The sequence below is a fragment of the Chenopodium album genome, chromosome 10 (assembly GCF_948465745.1).
Source record: "Chenopodium album chromosome 10, dcCheAlbu1.1, whole genome shotgun sequence".
NCBI classification, from domain to species: domain Eukaryota; kingdom Viridiplantae; phylum Streptophyta; class Magnoliopsida; order Caryophyllales; family Amaranthaceae; genus Chenopodium; species Chenopodium album.
The window spans coordinates 59,283,497-59,305,841 of NC_137843.1; the positions used below are offsets into that span (position 1 = coordinate 59,283,497).

At 35.3% G+C, this 22,345-nt stretch overlaps 2 protein-coding genes and 1 pseudogene across 2 annotated transcripts; all 3 read left to right on the plus strand.

The window, feature by feature from the left end:
• The first annotated feature begins 518 nt into the window (after window positions 1-518).
• LOC145564367 (ABC transporter C family member 10-like) lies at window positions 519-6,475 on the plus strand (annotated as a pseudogene).
• Window positions 6,476-9,783: 3,308 nt separating this feature from the next.
• Window positions 9,784-10,552, plus strand: LOC145565589 (uncharacterized). Its single transcript, XM_081625542.1, has 2 exons — window positions 9,784-10,110; window positions 10,214-10,552. Exons 1-2 carry the CDS (start codon window positions 9,784-9,786, stop codon window positions 10,550-10,552), a joined length of 666 nt encoding a protein of 221 aa, XP_081481668.1.
• A 3,825-nt stretch (window positions 10,553-14,377) lies between these two features.
• On the plus strand, window positions 14,378-22,006 carry LOC145562725 (ABC transporter C family member 10-like). Its single transcript, XM_081623099.1, has 12 exons — window positions 14,378-14,497; window positions 15,028-17,087; window positions 17,274-17,594; window positions 17,674-17,760; window positions 18,440-19,024; window positions 19,105-19,269; window positions 19,676-19,970; window positions 20,121-20,335; window positions 20,419-20,724; window positions 20,811-20,874; window positions 20,986-21,225; window positions 21,477-22,006. The coding sequence occupies exons 2-12, from the start codon at window positions 15,045-15,047 to the stop codon at window positions 21,590-21,592; spliced, it is 4,437 nt and encodes a 1,478-aa protein (XP_081479225.1). The 5' UTR covers window positions 14,378-14,497; window positions 15,028-15,044; the 3' UTR covers window positions 21,593-22,006.
• The last annotated feature ends 339 nt before the right edge of the window (window positions 22,007-22,345 follow it).

The following is a 22,345-nucleotide window of genomic DNA, read 5'->3' on the forward strand; positions in this document are numbered from 1 at the left end:
CAACACTTTAACTTGTTTGCTATTTGTACACTCTACTTTGATAAGTTTGATAATTTTCTAGTTAATGATAAACATAGGCATGTGAAATATTGTTAAATAATATCAATATTTTGTCATTTTTAATACGGGTAACTAAAGATTTTTCTGGTTAAAACAATGATTATCAAACGTGAAATGAGATGTATAACTTATTAAAAAAAAAAGGAAAAATATTGTTTATATTTTAAGTGTCAATAAAAATAATTGGGTTATAGCAGAAAAAATGATGAATGAACAATATAATAAAAGTCCAAGTGTAACAACTAACACAAAATAAGAGTAAATTTTATGTGATAATCTGGTAGTTATGTAGTTTTGCATTGATACAGTGAAAGGGCAGAAGAATGATAGGGGATTTGTGGACAATGTTTTGTTGGCAATCTGAATGTGGAAAAAATGCTGAGGATAAAGGAGGCATTAGTGAAAAGGGGGCACCAGCCAGAGTTACACCATTTGCCAAAGCTGGGTTCTTTAATAAGATGTTATTTTGTTGGTTAAACCCTTTGATGAAATCGGGTACGAAAAAGACTATGGAGGAAGAAGACATGCCCAAACTACGGGACATAGACAAAGCAAGATATTGTTACTCACAGTTTGTTGATCAGTTGATTAAGCAAAAAAAGTCCGATTTGTTATCAGAATCCTCAATGTTGTGGACAATTGTTGAATGCCACTGGAGAGAGATTCTAGTTACTGGATTATTTGCTCTCTTGAAGATACTTGCAATGTCAGCTGGACCTCTATTATTGAATTACTTCATTGAGATTGGTCAGGGTAAAGAAGCTTTCAAATATGAAAGGTATGTTCTGGCAGTTTCACTTTTCCTATCCAAGATCTTGGAATCTTTTACACAGAGGCAATGGTTCTTTCGAAGCAGATTGATTGGTCTTCAAGTGAGGTCCATGCTTACTGCAGCAATTTATAAGAAGCATCTACGACTCTCAAATGTAGCTAAGATAAATCACTCTGGTGGTGAGATAATGAATCACGTAACTGTGGATGCTTATAGGATTGGGGAGTTCCCATTTTGGTTTCATCAGACTTGGACTACATGCCTCCAGCTTTGTCTTGCATTAATTATTTTGATCCATTCAGTCAAGCTCGCAACTGTGGCATCTTTAGTACTAGTTGTATTAACTATGATTTGCAACGCACCTATTGCCAAGTTACAACATAAAAATCAAAGCAAGTTGATGGTTTCTCAAGACAGGAGGCTCAAGGCATACTCAGAGGCTTTAGTGAACATCAAGGTTCTAAAGTTATATGCTTGGGAGAATCACTTTAAGAAAGCAATCGAGGCCTTAAGAAAAGAGGAGTCCAAACGCTTATCATCTGTGCAATTGCAAAAGTCATACAACTACTTGCTTTTTTGGATGTCTCCTGTTTTGGTCTCTGCTGCTACTTTTTGGGCATGTTATTTACTCCAAATCCCTCTACATGCCAACAATGTTTTCACATTTCTTGCAACGTTGTGTCTAGTGCAAGAGCCAATAAGAGTTATCCCTGATGTCATTGCTGTAATAATAGATGCAAAAGTTGGATTTGCAAGAATTGTCAAGTTTCTTGCAGCGCCAGAGCTCCAAACGGAAAATGTCAGAAAAATGAGCGATATGGCCACTATAAATCATGCAATTATGATAAGATCAGCAAATATTTCGTGGGAAATGGATACATCAAAGCCAACATTGAGAAACATAGATCTAGATATTCATCCTGGTAAAAAAATAGCTATCTGTGGAGAAGTTGGCTCAGGAAAATCGACATTACTAGCAGCAATTCTCGGAGAAGTAGCATGCATGGATGGAACAGTAAGCTTCTTATGCAACTTTCATACTTCTTAAGCTATTGCATAAATTATTTTTGTCATTAACCAAGCTGCATATAGACCTCTAGACAAATGATGAGTTAGCTTACTAGAATCAGACTACTATATAATTGTTACATTTTAAACCTATTTTACTCTTATAGGTAGAGGTTTTTGGGAGTATTGCTTATGTTTCCCAGACAGCTTGGATTCAATCAGGGACAATACGAGAAAATATTCTGTTTGGATCTGCCATGGATGACCTCAGATATAGAGAAACTCTAAATAGGTGTTCATTGATTAAGGACCTTGAGCTTCTTCCTTATGGTGATATGACTGAAATTGGAGAAAGAGGAGTTAATCTAAGTGGTGGACAGAAGCAACGGATTCAACTTGCTCGGGCATTATACAAAAATGCAGACATTTACCTTTTGGACGATCCATTTAGTGCTGTTGATGCAAAAACTGCAACTAGCCTCTTTAATGTATTTCTCACACCTCAAGTCCTCAAACATGGATAGCTTTTTTAACTTAACTAACATGACTTTTTATGTTGTGGCAGGAATATGTTATGGAAGCTCTTTCCGAAAAGACCGTCTTGCTTGTGACTCACCAAGTTGATTTTCTTCCAGCATTTCATTGTTGTTTGGTGAGTGTATCTTTGCAAAGCTTGAGAACCTTTTTTCTCCATACACATGCTGCAAGATACAAGATTTATTACTAAGCTAAGCGATATACTGATTTAATAAAAACGATTTAATAAAAACTAATTAACCATGGCATATCCTTCTAAGCTACTATGATTACTCTTCATCTTGTAAGGACTACATGATGTGTCATCTAGTTCATAACGAAACTAGCTTACGCATCTTTGTATGAATATGTTATCCAATTCATAACCTAATAATTAGCATACTTATTGTCTAGAATATTCACACAAAAACCTATCACTTAGCTTAGTAAAAGGTCATAATATCATAAATTGTTTAGTCATCTAACATTCTTAATAATTTTCATCAATACAGAGGTTTTTACATTAATCAACACAATGTCACTAACTACCCTAAACATTAATAACCTCTTAATAATGAACTGATGAGGCAATTGACAAATAACTACCTTTTTTGTTAAGAGGTAGGGAATTAAAGGTGTTAATAGGCCATAAAATATTTCTTTTTTTTTTTTTTTTTTTTGCAGTTGATGTCAGATGGAGAAATCCTCCAGTCAGGCTCTTATCATAGGTTATTAGCTTCAAGTCAGGAGTTTTCAGATCTTGTAAATGCACACAAAGAGACTGCCAATACCAAGACAACGGGTGAAGCTAGCAAATCTAATAGACAAATCGTTTCGAATACAGAAATTCAGATAGCCAATGTGGAGAACGAAAATCAAGCGAATAGGGACCAGTTGATTAAACAAGAAGAAAGAGAAGTAGGAGACACTGGCCTTAAGCCATATTTGATATACTTGAAGCAAAATATAGGATACTGGTACATCTCTATCGTTTTTTTCGCTTATATAGCCTTTCTAGCAGGCCAGATATTACAGAACCTTTGGATGGCCAAAGGCATTGATAATCCTCAACTCAGCAAATCAAAACTAATTTTGGTATACTTCATCCTTGGACTCGCCTCGACAATCTGTTTATTCTTTAGATCTCTTGCAATGGTTAGATTAGGGATGGATTCATCAAGATTCTTGTTTGCTAAATTACTGAACTCCCTATTTCGTGCTCCAATGTCATTTTATGACTCTACACCTCTTGGAAGGATACTCAGTCGGGTAAGTATAAAGTTGCTTGTCATATGCTTCACAAATATATTTCATGCAAGTGGACTAGCTAGACTTATTCCACAATAACTTTTCCCCACTTAATGTTTTAACTCTACAGGTCTCTTCTGATTTAAGCACTATCGATCTTGATCTCCCTTTCAGCTTCCATTCAACCCTTGGAGCTACTACAACAGCATACGCTAATTTGGGAGTGTTGGCTGTTATGATCTGGCAGGTCTTATTTGTAACCATACCAGTGATTTACATGATGATACGAATACAAGTAAGTTTTCAAAACGATCTTTCACAATGTAATCCTTTACTTTGCCCGTTTGCCATGCAAAGCATAGAATAATTAGTATACGTTATCCCCAAATTGTCAAAAAATTTGCTACGAAAATTGTAGTATGGAGGAAGTATTTGCCATTGAATTGTTAGATAAAGGTTATGCGATGAATGAATTTTCTAATAAAAAACCATGTATCAAACAATTGCATTTCTTTAATTGAAAATAAACTTTACATATATCTATTCTCCCAGGCATTTAGATTGGCGATATAATTTTGGAACCAATATTTCTCTCAAAGCTGAGTATATATCTAGGGAAATCCATGAAGTATTAAGTCATGAACTATTATTTTTCATGATCAAGTGATCAACAAGTATCAACACATCTAGCCTTAGGACTTGTTCATTTACATTCGTAAATTTCTTGGGGTTATTGTTAGGTTTAGCACCTAATTACTAATTGAAAATCATGCACAGAGGTACTACTTTGCAACTGCAAAAGAGCTTATGAGACTCAATGGTACCACCAAGTCTATGGTTGCAAATCATTTAGCCGAATCTTTAGCAGGAGCCATGACAATAAGAGCTTTTCAAGAGGAAGAACGTTTTTTTGAAAAAAGTCTTGATCTTATTGACTTAAATGCAAGCCCATTCTTCCACAACTTCGCAGCCACTGAATGGCTTATTCAGAGGATTGAGATCCTTAGTGCCACTGTTCTTGCAACTGCAGCACTATGCATGGTTTTGCTTCCACCTGGAACATTTGCCCCAGGTAAAAGGTTTTCTATCTCTCTTTGATTTTTATTTACAAATATTTCGTTAGTAATTATAATAGAACCAATAATATTGCAGGCTTCATTGGAATGGCGTTATCATATGGTCTAGGGTTGAATTTGGGTATGGTTGTCTCAATTCAAAATCAATGCATAATAGCCAACCAAATCATTTCAGTGGAAAGGATTCATCAATACATAGATATACCTAGTGAAGCTCTACAAGTCATCAATGATAGTCGCCCTCCCCAAAATTGGCCATCCGTTGGAAAAGTAGTGATCCACAATCTACAGGTGAACTTTTCAATATCTTATCAATATGTATTCTAGAAAGATGCTCAACATTTTTATGTCTGAAGCAGATAAGATATAGAACAGACACACCACTGGTCCTTAAGGGAATTAGTTGCATAATCGAAGGCGGAGACAAAATTGGTGTTGTCGGTAGGACAGGTAGTGGAAAGACTACCTTGATAGGGGCATTATTTCGCCTGGTAGAGCCAGTAGAAGGGAAGATTATCGTCGATGGATTGGATATAAGTTCGATAGGACTTCATGATTTAAGGTCACGTTTTGGGATTATCCCTCAAGATCCCACACTCTTCAATGGTAGTGTACGATTCAACTTAGATCCATTGTGTCAGCATACTGATGAAGAAATCTGGGAGGTATAATTACCCTTTCTTTCGTATGTAACAATATCTAGAATACATACATTTTATGTAATGCATGGCAATTTCTGACTTTTTTTGTTTTTTTTTCTTTTTATTCTGCAAAAGGTGATAGGGAAATGTCAACTCAAAGAAGTTGTGCAAAAGAAGGAGCAAGGTTTAGATTCCTTTGGTATGAATTTCTCCTAATAGTGGACAGAGATGCTCATTTTTTTTTTTTAAATAACAAAAAGTATTTCGAGTTTTTGACATATTATTACTGTACTTTCTCATATTAGTTCTGGAGGATGGATCAAATTGGAGCATTGGACAACAACAACTATTCGGTCTAGGCCGTGCTTTATTGAGAAAAAGCAGGATACTAGTGCTTGATGAAGCAACTGCATCAATTGATAATGCAACTGACATGATTCTGTAAAAAACAATACGGACAGAGTTTGCAGATTGCACAGTAATTACAGTAGCCCACAGGATACCAACCGTGATGGATTGCACCAGGGTTCTTACCATTAGTGAAGGTGGGTTTTCTTTGATATTCCTATACCTTACAATATTTTTTTTACCATCTATAATGAACCTCAAGCAACAATTGCAAAATTCTAAAACAAAATTATAGTAGGCAAGATTATTGAGTTAAGTCCTACATTATTTGGTAGGATTGAATGTAATGAAATGTTGTTGCAGGAAATTTAGCTGAATATGACGATCCGATTAAGTTAATGGAGAAGGAAGATTCATTATTTGGCCAACTTGTGAAGGAATACTGGTCTCATTTGCATTCTGCAGATCAGTCGCATTGATTAAAGGGCGATAGCGATAAACAACAGATGTACTAGTTTCATTTGGAAGATGTGTTGTTGTGCCCGTATGTGCCAGCTACAATATTTGATACTTTTGACTGTTCAAGTACCTCTCATCCTCTCTACTGTGCTCAACTGAATATTAGAAGCTTATGATTTTAATTTCTTTCAATAATTGATGAATTTGTATTCAATATATATGTATATTTTCGTCTAAGAATAAATTTAACTTGAAAGTGAATTTAAATATTTCGGACAAAACTGAGAAAATAATATACAAAAAAGTCTAAGAACCAAAAGAGGGTATTGTAAGCTCACTAATGTGGTTATGAGAGATTGTATTAGTAGTGAAAAACATTTTCTTGCTTTAGTTCAACATGATTTACATATAATACTTGCAATAATTTCATAAAAGTTATGCACACTGTACAAAATAACAATCCAACACTTTTGCAACAAAAATTTCAGCCTCTTAATGGCCGCAATAAAAAAACACCAAACACAGGATACTACATAGTGATTAAATTCTGATATAATGTATTTAAGAGTAATGTAAATGTATATTATAAATTTAATTATAAATTCAATTCGTGCATTATATGAGTCAAAAAATGTTGAGTAATTAAATATTAAAAAGTGAAAGCTCTACTATTAGACTCCTGTACCACTAGTCCAAACTCCAAACTCGTTTGCCAAACATATTATCAGTGTATAATAAACTACAGTAGTAATGTTGTGGTCATAAATTCATAATTCATTAATATTGTGTATACTGCCATTTCAAAACTTTGATAAGGTGGAAGATGAAAATTGTTGAAGCTAAAATAAAAGTAATGGATGCGAAAGTATAATTAAAGAAAACTGACCATCAAGATCCAATAATACTCCCACTAACGAAGTTATGAGCTTCTTGATAGTGAAAGTTTGAACTTTGTAAGAGCACTATTTTCTCTATTACTCTACTGTCTACATCACTATGTATACACATTACAATAGTGAACCTTTTTTTGTAACCTTTTTAAAAGCACTACAATCTCTATTATTCTACTGTCTACATCACTATATACTTTTTACATCATAATACTCCGTAGTAAAGTCCAATTGTTTTTTAAGGGTATGTATATTGTATAGTAAGACAAACATGCAACCTATCGGTATGGATCGGAGTTTTTTTTACTCCAATACGCTCCGTATAAGTCAATTTGATTTGGAATAGTAGGTTAACTCAGACCCTTAAGACTCGAGAGGGCAGATATAGAAATCCCTATCATTGAAGTGCTCGAATTGATTTAGTGAGGATTGAAGTTCAAACTCAAAGTTGTAAGGTCATTTTTTTATCACTACGCCAAAAATTAATTGATAAAGTCAATGATACGGAGTAGTAAAAGACAAAAGATAAAAACAATAAGAATACTCCATACATTTTTTATTTGAAACTCATACAGCCATTCAATAACAATTATACCTTTGAAGACTTGAGTTATGTATCATCAATTCATCATCATTCATCTTGTATCTATCTTTTTCAGAGATACGAGTACAAACCTTTATTGCCAACTTGCTGTAACGTAATTTATAACCTGTTGAATAACTCAATCAAGAATAATAATACTTGTAAAAATAATGCAAAGGTAAATATATACATCATCCTTCATCAAGAGGCATAACTAGGTTGCTATCTATTTATTTATTTATTTTTTAAGGTAAGATGAAGGATCTACCGAACCGGCTCTTAAACCGGCACCTCTTACAGGTTTAGCTAGCTCAACTTCGCAGGTCATTGCTTGAGAGTAGAGGGGGAGGTAAGGGAATCCCCCTACTCCCAATCATTTTGTAGTTAATGGGGCTTGAACTAAGGTGAATTCCCCACCAAATCTACCAAACTTTAACTAAGTTGCTACATACAATAATCCTTTAGAAAGATTTGGCTACCTACATTCGATCCTACTAGCTCTACCAGCATTTTTCCGTATATAATAAGTAACTTTAGTCATTTGGTAAATGCCTAATTGGAGGAGCAACTTCTTAATCTAATTATCTTATAAATTGTTTTAACGCTCCATTCTTTTATCAATGTAAGACACTCACATAGTCACATGTGCTATGCAAATATTTGTTTACTTGGTATGTTTTAACACATTCTAACACCAAATTACTTGTTCATGAGTACCACCAAACGTAAATATTTCTGTACAACTTATAAGTTATCGATCACTCTGTATAATACTAGCTAATGTTGTTATGTAGTCTTCAACGTGTGAGTTTTATGTGTGGAAACATTCTCCCATGTGAAAAGAATAAGATATGTTGGATGCCACCTTGTGTGTGCTATGTGTAATTAAATTGTTTTTGGGCCTATTTGATTAGGATTTGGTCATAAATTTGTTAGTTGATGGTTAATAGTATATTTTAACTTAGCACGACACATGACTCACGTGCATATTATCCTAAGGACAAAATAAACCGGTCCTATTTCTTTTACTACCTCCGTTTCTTATTAGTTGCAACTTTGGCAACTTCGCGGACTCCTAGACAAAATTTGGTAAGCTAAAATTAAGAGAGTAAATGCAAGCAATTAAACATTGAGGAGAGAGAAAGTGGGGACCAGATTTTCATTAATTGGAGGAGAGAGAAATCTGTCCAGATTTTTAGGGGGAAAGTTTCCCTCCAGAATTTTTAGGGGGAAAGTTTCCCTCCATTAGTTTTTTCACTAAAATTAAATTTAATCCCTCCAAATTTTCAACTTAAATTAAGGAGACCCTTATAAATACACAAGTACAGAACTACAGACCCCTTCATTCAATGAAGTTTACCAAAATCTGACTCCCTCCATTAAACACAATGTCCATTAAATTATTACAGACCCACTAAAAAAAAATAAAACAATTCTTGCATTTTCGGCCTTCAATCAACTTCACTTCTCTTGCCTTTTTTTCAGCCAGCATCTTCAAAGTTCCTCCTATCTACCTTTCTTTTTTCTGCATTTGTAAGGAAAATACAAGCATAGCAACAATGGATGATGATGAATTTTACAACCTTAATCAGATTTTAATGGAAGAAGAGTTCATGTCAGAGATGTTTTCAGAAGCAGAAACAGGTGCACAAATAGATGCAGAAACACATAATCAACAACATGAACAACATGAAATTGTGAACAAAAGGAAGAGGCCAGAGCTTACTCTGACAGAAAAAAGAATGATTGTTGATGCCATGTTAGAAAAACAAACAGATGGTGCATTACCAAGAGGATATAAAGCAAAGCTTGCAATAGAATATGGTGTGCACAAGTCAACAATTACTCGAATTTTTCAAGACTTGCTCAAACAAAGACAAGAAGGGGGTGTGGTTGATGTCAGAACAAAAAAATTTGGGAGAAATGGGCCAAAACCAAGAGTGTGCTCAATTGAATTACTCCAATCAGTCCCTTTGTATTTGAGGACAACTGAAAGAAGCTATGCAAGTGCCTTAAAAATCAGTCATGTGACAGTCCATAGGCTGAAAAAAGGGGGATATTAAGAACTCACACAGCTACGCACCGTCCAAAGTTGACAGACAATCACAAGGTGCAAAGAATTAGGTGGGTTCTTTCACATATTCAACCACCAATTCCACCTAGTAATCCAACATTTGATCCAATGGAAGATTGTGTTCATATAGATGAAAAATGGTTTTATCTCAGTCCAGAGACAAGGAGGTTCTACTTATTGGCAAAAGAAGATGAACCTTACATGTGCCAAGTATCAAGAAGATTCAAGATAAAGGCCATGTTCATGGGACTCATTTCGAAACCATTATTTCACGGAAATGGTGAAATGCTCCATGATGGTAAGTATGGAATTTTTCCTTTTACTTACCAACAAAGGGAAAAAAAAAACAGCAAGAACAGAGCAGCAGGTAGTTGGGAAACAAAAGCACACCAGCATGTAACTAAAGAAGTCATAAGGAACATGCTTCTGAACAAGGTTATTCCAGCAATTGTCAAGAATTAGCCACCACAAAAAAGCAAGAACATAACTATGGGACAATGCCCGGCCTCACCAAATCCCTAGTGATGATGAGTTTCAGGCTGCATTAACTCAAAATGGGTTCAACATCAAGCTGGTATACCAACCACCACAATCTCCTGATCTGAATGTGCTTGATTTAGGTCTATTTCGGGCTATTCAATCTCTTCAATACCATTCATTCCCAAAAAACATTGATGAATTAATTGAAAGGGTTGAAGAGGCTTATGAATTTTTTGATCCAATGGTGAACAAGTATACTTGGATTAGTTTACAGTCATGCATGGTGGAAATTCTAAAGAAAGAAGGGGGCAACAATTACAAGATACCACATATGAAGAAACAAAGGCTTGAGAATCTAGGGTCCTTACCAGATATTTTAGATGTCAGTCAGGAATGAGTGGAGCAAGGAGTGAAGTTCCTTAATGACAGATTCAGACCAGCAGGAAATGAGGGACAAGGAGATGAAGACAACCATCTTGAGGTGGATGCAGACTAAGGTAAGTAACTTACAAATAGGCTGCCACACCTAACCACCCTTTTGTGTAAATATTGGTATGAAAAATGCAAAATCAAGTTGGTTATGTGTAAACTTTTGCTTATTATGTACAAGGCAGCCTATTAATTAGTGAAACAGTATTGTTTATTATGTATTGGGAAGCCTATGAATTAGTGGAACACTTTTGTTAAACCTTGATGTAATTAATTAGTGAAACACTTTGCAAAAACTTGATGTAATGAACCTTATGGGATTAATGAATCAAATGACTTTTGGGTAAATAGAATGCATTGTGTGTTTTGTTGTTTCTTTTACGGAGTATTTACACATTCAGAACATAAGATTGTAATTATCCATCAGAGGGTCAATATTTTAATCAGATAATATGGCATCATGTGAGTTACCTCAACAACTATTGCATTTAAAACAATTGGAGCAATTCTTACATGCCATACATATATCAATTCAGTCCCTTCATCATATGGATTTAGGGCATGGTAGCTAGTTACGTTTAAATGGGACTTTACAAACAACAATTAAGGGACTCAAGTTAACAACAATTAAGGCACTCTAGTTTAAGTGGTCTCTCATCAACAACTGTCATTGAGAAAATGACCCAAACATGATAGAAAAAAGCATGTATCATCATGCATCAACCACATTACACCCCCATAGGCAACAAGGCAACAAAGAAAGAGGGACTACAGCAACAAATAGGCAACCAGAGGCAACATTATAAGAACAGGCAACGTTTAAAGAGGGACTACATAACAGGAGGGACCATGTTTAGCAAACCAGACAACATTTCGAGGCAAAGAACAAGCATCATATTCAACATACACAAACAACCAGCTAAACAACAACCAACACCCCCTGGCTAGCAACGTGAAGCTGCTGGCAACCATATTCAACATACACAAACAACCTCCAACACACAACCAACCAACAATATAACCAAACATAATGATAGGGATGCTTATAATTAAGAAGAAAAATGAAACAAAAAGATAAGGTTTTTGAAATTGTTACAGTGGTAGATAGTTGAACCCCGTCCTCATTCACAACTAGGCCCGATCCAACCTTTTCTTTCTCAGAATTCAGACCAGCAGGGGCAGGAGGAGAAGGCATAGCCGCAGCTTCTTCTTCATCGGGGTCACATATTTTAGCCCTCTTAGGACGTAGTCTAGCCCTTTGATGCCACGGCTACCTTCGATTACCGGAACCGCTCCCCTCAGTTTTTTATCCTTCATCGAGGAGTAATTCTCACCATCAACAACACGACCGGTGACCTTTTCTGCCTCCAACTACAATGCGGCGGCGGCTTGTTGTTCCGCTTTTTCATCCTCGACCTCGCCGAGAACTTCAAGCAAAGCTTCGAGCGATTTCTCACTCAAAATTTCACGACCTTTGTTATGAATGTACAAATTTTTCGCCCACGGAGTGTCCTGCTCAATGGACTCAATACACTTAACAAGGAGCGCCATTTCTTCATCACAATCACTCTCAAAGATTGCGTCACATAGGGGCTTCAAATTCACCATATTAAAGTGTAGATCTGTGGGTTTTTGAGAGGATTTCTTGCTCAATTAAAGTTTGTGTGGGTTTGTTGAGGTAGTCGAACTGATTTCGTGCTCAATTCGTGAAGATTTACACATAATCTGGGCAATTTGTGAAGATTTCGTGCTCAATTCGTGACGATTTGGGGAATTTGTGTAGGTTTGTTGAGGTAGTCGAAATGATTTTGTGGGTTAGATCGAGGGAGGAGAGAGAAATTCATGGAGGAAGGTGAGAGATAATCATGAAGGACGGAGAGAGAAAGCTATGGAGGAATAAGAGGATGAACTTAGATGAACTAGGGTTTTGAATTTTCCCCAAATCTGGAAATCAATGAATTGGTTTGAATCATTGAATGAAGTTGGTTGGTGAATAAATAAGTGGAAAAAGAATTAGGTGAGAATCATTAAATTAATGATGTTGGTTAAATGGTATAATCTGGTCACATTATAATATGTAATTGAGATTATGATTTTTTTAGTAAGGGTATAGAAGTAATTTTGGCCTAAAAAATTTACCAAAAACAGAAAGAAAAAGAAAGTTGCAACTAATAGGTAGTACCCGTAAATGGCAAAAGTTGCAACTAATAAGAAGCGGAGGTAGTAGTTAGATTTCTTTTTCTGAATTGTAATTTATTAACAACTGTTACTATATGCTGAAAATTTATGGTAGCTCTGTCGACTATATAATATAGTGTATAAATCGCAAATCGGTCCATCAATGATAGTGATAGTGTGGCTTGTGTGGCTTGCATGGAACTAATACATTCCTGTACTTCAAATCAATCTGTAACACACATGTAAATCAAGCTTTCTTTCCTCACTTTGCTTCCTGCATTTAATTGATTTTCTCCTAATAATAATAGTAATTAATCAAAGGGCAACAACCCCTCTGAATGATGTACAATAGTTAATATCTTGTATTTATAACATATAAAGTAAACGTGGAGACATTCCAAAACAATCGATGTCAATTTCATAACTACTAGTAATTTATTATACATCTGTCAAAACAAATCAATATCATGTTCATAATTTTATTTCAATAGAGAAAGTGGAGTCATGTGTTGTGATCATGCAGTATGTTTGTTAAGCATAATTTAGGATTTTTTGACTTTTACCAAAAAAAAAAAAAAATTACAAAATTATTTTTTACTATAAAAAATTTTAAAAGTTTTATTTTACCACCAAAAAAATTTCTAAAAATTGTTTTTTACCACCTACCGTTAAGAAAAACGTTAAATTAAAAAAAAATTCTTTGATTTTCATACGCAAAACATGTTGTTCATAGATTTAGGGGGCATTTTGGTCTTAAGGATCCAATTTAAGGTCAGAATTGGCAAAAAAAATAATTGAAAATGCCTCGTTTTGCATGTTTCACGCAAACCGAGGTATTTTTAAACTCGCAAAATGAAACATTTCTGATAATTTTTTGTCAATTCTGACCTCAAATTGGTTCCAAAAGACCAAATTGCCCCCCAAAACCCCTAAGGACCATGTGTTTTGCACGAAAATCGAAATTTTTTTAAAATTCCGTTAGGTTTTTGACGGCAGGTGGTAAAAAACAATTTTTATTTATTTTTTGGTGGTAAATAAAACTTCTAAAATTTTTAGTAGTAAAAAGCAATTTTGTGATTTTTTTTTATTTTTTTTAATTTTTTTTTTTTATGGTAAAAGTCAAAAAATTCTAATTAAAAAAACATGTAAATAGTAATATGATAGAGATTAGACTATAGTTTAAACCTAAAACCATTAGATTATGTTGTTACGTGTAGGACTCCCCTTAATGAATTAGGTGGAATTGGAATTAAGGCTTAATTAACTCTTTACATTTTGGTCTCCGGTGCATAATTGTAAATCGGTTTCCATTCTCTTTGTTACTCCATACTATAACTTGTAAATCGGATATCAGTCATATGACTCATATCACAATTACTCGTATTATTGTTAGACCGCCTCATACATTATCCCCGAAAGAATTATACTGTATTATATTATCAGCCAACACATACTGTAGCATGATAGTCACATTTAATTTGCGGTGCGTATCAGTTGGAAGAGTCTCCTGCTAAAGCTCACAGTCAAACCAACCCTTGTTGATTTCCCTTTATTTATGTGTCCTTTCGCCCACTATTCATGTAATTACATCGCCTCTCTTTTTCTATAATCTATAAAATCACATAACATCCAAAAAAAAAAAAAAATGAATACTCCAAAATTATTTCATGAGGTTTTTCATGATCAATTTCTTGGTTAAATAATATTCTGGTTTTCTGGAATTGGTCTTCTTATGGTATAACACTTGCATATAATTTATAGTTTTGGGTTTCTATTTTGGTCTTTTGGTAGATGAAAAATAATATATTTATAATACTACATTTATGGTATGACTGATGATAATGGGGGAGTTCAATGCATCATTACTCTATTAAATGCACTGCGTTGACAAACTAATTAATAAATAGAAACAGATGATTTTGTTTCATATGAAGTATATATTATATTAATGGCAAGGTTTGCATGATAAATTAATCTAACTTTAACTTTAATACGAGTAATTGTTTTAAAACATTTTTTTTAGTTACATGTATATTGTTTTATTATATATCTATTCCGTATTAAATTTGATTTGCTAGATTACAAGATCATTGTTTGTTCTTTCTTCTTGTACGCAAGCTAGAAAGTGGCATTCTGATTTATACTTATAATTGATGTAAAAGATCACAAAGTTAAAGTTATCATATCTATATGTTCTTTATGCTTTGTATTTAATAGATTTATATTGATCATTAATTTTTTTTTTTTACCTCTTTATTGATGCAGAAAAAAGTGGCTGAGAAATGATAATGAAGGATCTGTGGACCAAATATTGTGGAAAATTTGATTGTGCAAGCAGCAGTTCAGAGCCTTGTAATCCTCAGTTTGTGTTAGTAATTCAACCTTCTTCATGTATGAACCATGCTTCCATTGTATGTTTTGATGTATTACTTCTGGTAGTGCTCTTATGGAGCTTAATCTACGCAAAGATTGCCAAGAAAGTCGAGCTACGAGCTCGTCGTAGACAGTTTTCAGTCTTGCAGATATTATCTGCTGTTTTTAATGGATGTTTGGGACTTGTTTACATTGGTTTTGGTATTTGGATTCTAGAGGAAAAGTTGAGAATCGATCATTTGGTTTTGTACTTCTTTCATGGGGTTACATGGTTGTTTGTTGGACTAACAGCAAGCCTTAAAGGAGAGATCTTTCCGAAAGCCACGTTGCGAATCTTGTCCATCTTGGCTTTCCTTTGTGCTGGGATTTTCTGCTGTTTTGCTCTGTTTTCTGTCATAGTGAACCATGAAAGACTAACAGTTAAGGTGGCCTTAGATATTCTGTCTTTTCTAGGAGCAAGTTTGCTGTTGTTATGTACTTACAAGGGGTATAAAAGTGAAGAATCTTTGGTGGCTGGCAATGGGAGTACCCTTTACACTTCTCTGATTGCTGATGATAATGACAGCATCAGTGAAAGTGATTCAGCTGCCGAAGTTTCTCCGTTTGCCAAAGCCGGGTTTTTTAGTGAGATGACATTCTGTTGGTTAAACCCTTTGATGATATTGGGTAGGGAGAAGACTCTGAAGGAAGACAACATTCCTAAATTGCGGGAAATAGATAGAGCAGGATATTGTTACTTACAATTTCTTGAACAATTGAATAAGCAGAAAAATGCTGAATCCTTATCAGAATCCTCAATTTTGTGGACTATTGTTGCGTGCCACTGGAAGGAGATTCTGATTTCAGGGTTCTTTGCTTTTTTGAAGGTAGTTGCTGTGTCGTCTGGACCTTTACTGCTGAATTCCTTTATTGAGGTTGCTGAGGGTAATGAGGCTTTTAGATATGAAAGTTATCTTTTGGCAATCACTCTCTTTCTCTCAAAGATCTTGGAATCTTTGTCACAGAGGCAATGGTATTTCCGAAGCAGGATGGTTGGCCTTAAAGTGAAATCCATGCTCACTGCAGCGATTTATAAAAAACAACTACGACTATCAAATGTTGTCCGAAGGACACATTCTGGTGGTGAGATAATGAATTATGCAACGGTGGATGCTTATAGGATTGGGGAATTCCCCTTTTGGTTTCATCAAACTTGGACTACAAGCCTCCAGCTTTGCTTTGCATTACTTATTTTGATCCATTCAATCGGACTTGCAACTGTTGCATCCTTAGTAGTGATTGTTTTAACAGTGATTTGCAATGCTCCCCTAGCCAAATTACAGCATAGGTTCCAAAGCAAATTGATGGTTGCTCAAGATGAGAGGCTGAAGGCTTGCACGGAGGCTCTTGTGAACATGAAGGTGCTAAAGTTGTATGCTTGGGAGAGTCACTTCAAGAATGTAGTTGAGACATTAAGGGAAGTGGAATCTAAATTATTATTATCAGTGCAGTTGAGAAAGGCATACAACTTTTTTCTTTTTTGGACATCTCCTGTATTAGTCTCTGCTGCTACATTCGGGGCATGTTATTTCCTCAAAGTTCCTCTACATGCCAGCAATGTTTTCACATTTCTTGCAACATTGCGTCTGGTACAAGAGCCTATCAGAGCAATTCCTGATGTCATTGGCGTAGTGATTCAAGCAAGAGTTGCATTTGCAAGGATTGTTAAGTTCCTTGCAGCACAAGAGCTGCAGACTGGAAATATCAGAAAAAATAACAATATGAACAGCCACGCTATTCAGATTAAGTCAGCAAATCTTTCATGGGAACTGAATCCATCCAAACCAACACTGAGAAATATAAATCTAGATGTTAGTCCAGGTGAAAAGATAGCTATATGTGGAGAAGTTGGTTCAGGAAAATCAACACTGCTAGCAGCAATTCTCGGAGAAGTGCCATGTATAGATGGAATAGTAAGCTTCTTCAGCAACCTTTATACTCCTTGAAATATTGCATGTTTGAATGATTTAGCTAGCAGCAAAAGTAGGCCTAGTGAAGACAAAAGTCACCTAACTAGCATTATAAATATCTACTTTGCATATTTATTAAGAGATTTATGAAAATTTGTTATTTTTCTTTGAAACGGTTATCTCTTACAGGTGGAAGTTTATGGAAGAATCGCTTATGTTTCCCAGACAGCTTGGATCCAAACAGGGACAATACGTGATAATATTCTATTTGGGTCTGACATGGATGACCTGAGATATCAAGAAACTCTTCATAGGTGTTCATTGGTGAAGGATCTTGAACTTCTTCCCTATGGTGACATGACAGAAATAGGAGAAAGAGGAGTTAATTTGAGTGGTGGACAGAAGCAACGGATTCAACTTGCTCGTGCATTATACCAAGATGCTGATATCTACCTTTTGGATGATCCGTTTAGTGCTGTTGATGCACACACAGCAACTAGCCTTTTCAATGTAATTTCTAGACCTTAAAATAAAAGTACATTTTAATTTTGAATCCAAATTAACATCTGGACTTTTTATATTGTGGCAGGAATATGTTATGGAAGCACTTTCTGAAAAGACTGTCTTGCTTGTAACACACCAAGTTGATTTTCTTCCTGCTTTCCATAGTTGTTTGGTGAGTCTAACATCAGTTGCTGACTTTTTTTTTTTAAAAAAAAAATGTATAGTTTACTGCTGTCTTGCATGTGGATTCAGTAGATTTTACCATTATAATGTCTAGTTGTCTACATGAATGATGAAACCCAAAAAAGAAAAAAATAAATAAAAATCCAATGGCGAATATATGAACTTGCAGACTGTTGATACAGTAGTTACCTTTGTAGAGCTCTATGTTCATAAGCCTTAAGCTTATCTATGCTGCTGCTTCCCATGAAAATGCAAAGGTCATCAGCAGACACTGTAATCTGCTTATCAACATACAAAAGGAAAAGATGTCATACTCGCTTATCTTTGCAGCCTTGAGTTTTTGAATCATTCCTTTATCTGTAGGAAAAGTCTAGTCTTCTCTAATGGAAGCTGAAACTACATACTAGACTATTGGTTACAAAATGTCAAGTCTTTAATATACATTGTTATACTACTATCATACACGCACCCTATTATTAACCAAAATACCATGCTTAATTTTCTAAATGAATTTACTCAATTTAATGAATGATGCATAAATGATGTTTACAATCTTACATCATCTTGAATGTTGCGGGATTGATTTCTTGTTCAGCTATATTTATCTGTGCTGTTCTTTGCTAGTCATTTTGCCTAAAAATATAACAGGACATTCTTCTTGTTTGCAGCTGATGTCAGATGGGGAAGTACTTCGGTCAGGATCTTATAATGAGTTATTAGCTTCAAGTAAAGACTTTTTAGACCTCGTAAATGCTCACAAAGAGACAGCTGGTACCGAACAGGCTGAAGTTAGTAGTCCAAGGAAACTTAATATTTCTACTAAAGAGATTAAGAGAGTCAATGTTGAGGACCAAAAACCAGCATTAAAAGGGGATCAGTTGATTAAACAAGAAGAAAGAGAAGTTGGAGATAGTGGCTTAAAGCCGTACTTGATATACCTGAATCAAAATAAAGGCTATTTGTACTTCTCCATTGTTGCTCTTTCTCATCTCGCCTTTGTCACAGGCCAGATATTACAGAACACTTGGATGGCCTCAGGCGTCGATAATCCTCATGTCAGCGAATCAAAACTAATTGTGGTTTACCTCATCATTGGATTTTGCTCAACAATTTGTTTATTCATAAGGTCTCTTGCAGTGGTTGCATTAGGGATGGAATCTTCAAAAGCTTTGTTTAATCAGTTACTGAAGTCTCTATTTCGGGCTCCAATGTCATTCTATGACTCTACACCTCTTGGAAGGATACTCAGTCGGGTAAGTATAAATTTGTCATAATCTTTGCAGCTCTGATTTACACAACTTGATTGATTATGCAGTAAATTTGAACTCTGCAGATCTCTTCTGATTTGAGCATCACTGATCTTGATATCCCCTTCAACTTCCAAACAGCTTTTGGAGCCACTACAATTGCATATGCTAATTTATGTGTGATAGCTGTCATCATTTGGCAAGTGTTAATTGTCAGCATACCGGTGGTATACATGGCAATACGACTACAGGTAATTTTTTGAAAGATCTCCCACAACAAACTTCCCCTGACCTTGTCATCATCCGGAAGTGATTGTCATACATTTATATGCCATGCTTGGATAGAACCATAGGTAGATCGCTTTTCAGTAGCTTCATAAAGGTTCTGCTGAGTTTCTAGAAAAACACAACAGTTTTAGACAGTTACATAATATGATTTTGAACTAGCATTTGTTTTGAGCCTAATTGTACATGCAGAGTAAACCACAGTTATTAAACATTTTCACCAAAATTTCAAGGTATAGCAGGCATTCATTTCCACCTACAGCTATAATGAACTCTAAACTATAAAAATTGTCATCTCTAAAGAGTATTTTTTGAAACTTTAAATTTACCATTTGGTTTAACACCTTATAACTTTATGAAACATGTGTGTAGAGATATTACTTTGCAACTGCGAAAGAGTTGATGAGACTCAATGGTACAACCAAGTCTATGGTTGCTAACCATTTAACTGAATCTTTAGCTGGAGCCATGACAATTAGAGCTTTTCAAGAGGAAGATCGTTTTTTTGCAAAGAATCTCGATCTTATTGATATAAATGCAAGCCCATTCTTCCATAGCTTTGCAGCCAATGAATGGCTGATTCAGAGGATCGAGGTCCTCAGTGCCACTGTTCTTGCAGTAGCATCACTGTGCATGGTTTTGCTTCCTCCTGGTACTTTAAGCTCAGGTAAGAAATTGCTCTTTCTCTCTCTTCCTCTCTTTTGTGAGGTTTATGTGGCTGCAAAATTTTATAAGATGAAGAAATGAATTGTTATTTATTTTTTTATTTTTCTATGAGCAATTCCATAGGGTAATGCTAATACAACCACTGATGCAGGCTTCATCGGAATGGCACTGTCTTATGGTCTAACCCTAAACATGGGTATGGTTTTCTCAATTCAGAATCAATGCATATTAGCCAACAATATCATTTCCGTGGAGAGGCTTAATCAATACATGGATATACCCAGTGAAGCTCCAGAAATCATCAAAGATAACCGCCCTCCACAAAACTGGCCATTAATAGGTAAAGTGGAGATATTCAATCTGCAGGTAATACTTTCAACATTTGGATAACATTTGACAATACAGACTCTGGAAAGGTGGGATACTAAGATTTTTCATGTCTCAAACAGATAAGATATAGGCCAAATACACCACTGGTTCTTCAAGGTATCAGTTGCACATTTGAAGGGGGAGATAAAATTGGTATAGTTGGCAGGACTGGCAGTGGGAAGACAACCCTGATAGGGGCATTATTTCGATTAGTGGAACCAGTAGGAGGAAAGATTATAGTTGATGGTATTGATATATGTTCAATAGGACTTCATGATCTAAGGTCACGCTTTGGGATAATCCCACAAGATCCTACACTCTTTAATGGCTCAGTACGCTTCAACTTGGATCCTTTATGTCAACATAATGATGAAGAAATCTGGGAGGTAGATTTAAATATATTACACAATGCTGGTGCTCTATTTTTCTCAAGTAATGCAAAACAACTAACTTAACCGTTTTCTATGGGAAGGTGCTCATCAAATGTCAGCTTAAAGAAGCTGTTGAAGAGAAAAACCAGGGGCTAGATTCTCTAGGCAAGTCTTCGTTCATCTAGAAAAACACCCAACCATTTTACAATCCATATATTTAGAAACTCTTGAGTAAGCTAACGCTTTATAAATGATTGCACTGAATAATCTTACCAGTTTTGGAGGATGGATCAAATTGGAGCATGGGGCAACGACAGCTGTTCTGTCTAGGCCGTGCTTTGCTGAGAAGAAGTAGAGTGTTAGTGCTTGATGAAGCAACTGCATCAATTGATAATGCAACTGACACGATCCTTCAGAAAACAATAAGAACAGAGTTTGCAGGTTCTACTGTGATCACCGTAGCCCACAGGATACCAACCGTGATGGACTGCACAAAAGTTCTTGCCATTAGTGAAGGTCAGTTATCTTTCTTTCCTTTCAAACTTTCCAAAAGATTAAGGTCACTTTAATTTTTAGCATAATAAAGTATAAATCAAACATTAAGTTTAGAGACAGCTTCCAATTTATATATGTAATGTGATTTAGCAATGTTGAATCTTAGAAAACATCTGAAACAGAAGTTACAGAATACAGAAGAAACCAGAAATTATGTTCTGTATTACCAAGATGAGATCAGAGTCTAAAAAGATATCTTGATTCTGTTGCAGGAAAATTAGTGGAGTATGATGAACCAATGAAGCTGATGAAACAGGAAGGTTCTTTATTTGGCCAACTTGTCAAAGAATATTGGTCTCATATTCACTCAGCTGGTCAGCCACATTAAACAAAAGTCGTGAAAGAGCAACAAATTTATTTTGAATTGATGAAGATCCCTCTATCCTCTTGTAATTTGTTCGAGTCATGAATCTCATGACTATGGGCGATATGGCCAACATGAGAAGAAAAACACGATATATATATAGCATGTAATGCAATCTGCTGCAACTGCTCATCTAATGTCTAAGCTACAACTTGGTAAATTAGAGAAGCAGTGAGAACAGATCATTCAAAGAGCCAAACTAATCTCTACTACGAAGTATATAATAGTATAAATCATAAGACAGATTTCAGAAAGTATAAAGTTTGGCTTACTTTTTGTAAACAAAGTGGTTTTGCATCAGAATATTGCATTCAGCTGGATCACGGCTGGAGCTTGAATTTGTGTTTTAGTACTGAAGAAAAGAAAATTTTCTTATGCCCTTTAACATCTTTCACTTGAATGATCAAATTCAGTCTTCAAATATCAAGCTGTAACTTTAAATTCAGATTATCATGAAAAGAAACTGGACAAGAATGATCAAACTCAGTCAATTATGATAAACAAATGCCACAAATTCATATAATAGTGAAATTCTGTAACCACTATTAGTCTATCACACATTTACACAACAAAAGTACAAAACAGCAAGATGAGGGGGCTGGTTAGCACAAACCGACCCGTCTCAGCCAAGCTAACTTTGTGAGCCAAACTTCCAGAGTAGTCCCAGCCCACCAGCCTGGTTCTGATTGGCCTTGCGAATCAGTCGGTTCAGTCCAG